The sequence below is a fragment of the Antrostomus carolinensis genome, unplaced genomic scaffold, assembly GCF_000700745.2.
Source record: "Antrostomus carolinensis isolate BGI_N321 unplaced genomic scaffold, ASM70074v2 scaffold8776, whole genome shotgun sequence".
Taxonomy (NCBI): Eukaryota; Metazoa; Chordata; class Aves; order Caprimulgiformes; family Caprimulgidae; genus Antrostomus; species Antrostomus carolinensis.
Genome location: NW_010321152.1, coordinates 11357 through 13974, shown reverse-complemented (window position 1 = coordinate 13974; position 2618 = coordinate 11357). Strand labels below are relative to the sequence as shown.

At 36.6% G+C, this 2618-nt stretch overlaps 1 protein-coding gene across 1 annotated transcript in view; it reads right to left on the bottom strand.

Annotated features, from left to right (window-relative positions):
* The window catches only part of PLPPR4 (phospholipid phosphatase related 4), a 17715-nt gene extending 16222 nt beyond the window's left edge, over positions 1–1493 (bottom strand). Inside the window, exons 1-2 of the mRNA XM_010169817.2 lie at positions 1341–1493; positions 462–647 (exon numbers count right to left, since the gene is read on the bottom strand). Of these exons, the coding sequence (XP_010168119.2) occupies positions 462–647; positions 1341–1493 (339 nt within the window). The remainder of the gene's footprint in view (positions 1–461; positions 648–1340) is intronic.
* Positions 1494–2618: the final 1125 nt, after the last annotated feature.

Below are 2618 nucleotides of genomic sequence, written 5' to 3'. Positions count from 1 at the left end.
TAATTGATTTCACTGACACAGTTGATATACCTTCTCACTGAATAAAGCTAGTTCTAACAAAAGTGGCGTGTTCAGGGCTGTAAATGAAAGGTTTTTATTTCCAACAAAATCTTTAGGTTTTGGTGTATCTCAGAGCACGGAGATGTTCCATCTGTAAAAGTTAAAATATTTGTACAGCATAACAGAATGATTCAAACTATTCTCACCCAACTGTAGATCCTGTTTCTTAACATTAATGCCCACAATGAGGATAGTGCGAGTAGATGAAGTGCTACAGGGAATGTTTTAATGAATGTGTCTCCTTCTGTTATAGAAGGATATAAGATGCATTTAAAATCCTAAGGTAATTAGCCTGGATGACACTCTGCAGCCTAACTGAAACGAAAGGAGCTCTTTTCTTCATGCCAACAGAAACTCTGTTCAAAATCTTTAGTTAAGTGACAGTGGCAACTCACACTTACCGTAATTGATGGTCCAGCAAAAACCAGACTAAGCAACATCAAGAAGGGAACAGATTCTTGTGTAGGTTCAATGTACGGCATACTCAGACTTTTGTCATAGCAATTAAACCCAGAGTGAACTGGCTTGAAGACATCAGTAAGTTCAAGAAAATAGAGGCTAACAACAGAAGATGCCAATATGGGCAACTAGAAGAGAAGAAAGCAACAAATTAGTATTTGGAAATGGAATAGCAATGGCTTTGCAAAGACAATGTAGTCTGTTAATAAATCTCTGTGATGTTTGCTATTTACATCTCCTTGCTCCTTGTCATATCCATTTTACCATCTTGAAGTAATTAATTCTCTAGAGATATGACACTATTCAGTTGATATCAAATAACCCTGTTATCTACCAAGCTAGTCAAAACACCCAATCCAGTCTTTAGCCATATAATTTAGCCTTTTCATCTATGAATCATTAATAGACAAACACCTTTCCTTTTTTTTTTTTTTTTTTTTTTTTTTTTTTTTTTTTAAAAAAAAAAAAAAAAAAAAAAGGTACCAGGACTGTGGTCTCCCACGGGGGGGCCTCAGCATTCTGCTGTGCATGGCCACCCTTTTTGGTCCTTTAGCAACTCTCTGTCCTGTATATGACAGCGTTTATATCAAAGCCAGTTTGCATTAAGTTTCAAAGTAACAGTTAATGAAAAAAAGTATCCAGTGCTTCCCTAGAATCTGAATGGGTGACAATATAGTGTTCTGCCTTCACACATTCATTTTGTAATTCTATCAAAAATGCAATTAACTTTGGCAAGACTCAGTCTGTTTAGAACCATGATGACTATGGTTCACAATTATTTTATCCTCTAGCCATTTAATGATTTTACCCTTCACAATTACTTCCAGTAATTTATTAACAGCAGAGTTGGCCCCTCTGGGGATAAATTCACCCCAGCTTGCCACCAGCTCCTGAAAGCACAGATTCAACCAGTAAGCCTCCATGGAAGGAAGTTGTTCAAGAGAAGAAACAGCAAAAAGGCATTTTGAAGCCATTGGTTTATAAGCGAACAGAGGGGGCAGCCCTGCCCCCAGGATGGGCATTGGGGTGTTCAGAGGTGACCATCATTCTCTATCCTTCTAGTAAATGCTCAGACAATGGTTTTTGTTTGTTATTTCCCAGAGTCCTCACTGAACAAGGCAACATTAGAACAACTGCCTGCTCCTCCACTGAGATGCAATGACTCCTTCCCTGTTTCTCTACTGCAATGAAGGTACCTATGGATAACATGGTATGAACTGCCTGTCTGCTTCCTTTTTTTTCTTTTTAAGATGGCTATTGCGTTAACTTTTCCTCACTGTCAGCTGCAGCTGAAAAGTAAAATCTTGCAACTACTACATAGATTCACTTAGGTAAAATAATAAAAATCTGATAAGGCTGTATCACATCTCTTGAGAAAAAAACCCTCCTCTTTTACATCAACCACCTCACATTATGAGAAATAGGGATTGTCCTAACATAATTTTGGGCATACTTAGATTATATTATTCTTGCAATGTTCAGTACCCACTTACAAAAATAACTGATTGATTAAAATCAATAGCATTCATCCCCTTCTACAATGGAATAAAAAAGCAAAGGTAAAACTGAATAAATATATATATTGGAAAAATGATTAATAAAACCTGCCATATATGGCAGAGGAACAATGCTTTCTTGCATTAACTGGCCATTTTCCAATTTTTAAACACTGGGCTTCTAAAATTCAGGCTTTTCGTGCATAAAATGTAATTCTGGGTGATTAAAGAAGGAGGGTTCTACCTAAATTTCACTGAAACATTTTTTAATGCAACTTAGGTTTTGTTTGAAAAGAACAACTTATCTTTGATGTGCTGAAGGACAGATCTGAATGTGAGTTATATCTTCAAAGTGTTCTAAGCAAAATCTACAGAAGCTGGAGAATGGCAGAATTTTACCTGTCTAGTTATCTGTGTTCAAGTTGATTGCATTGTGATGTTGCATAGTGCAGAGGCTGCAGAAAGGGAGGGAATGTGTACTGGCATCCCTAAGTGCTATGAGCATTACAAAAATAACACCAGGCATTTAGTAAGTTTGCTTCAGCAAATTGTGTGTGTGTATATATATATATATAAAACCCAAACATATATGTATATTTGCAC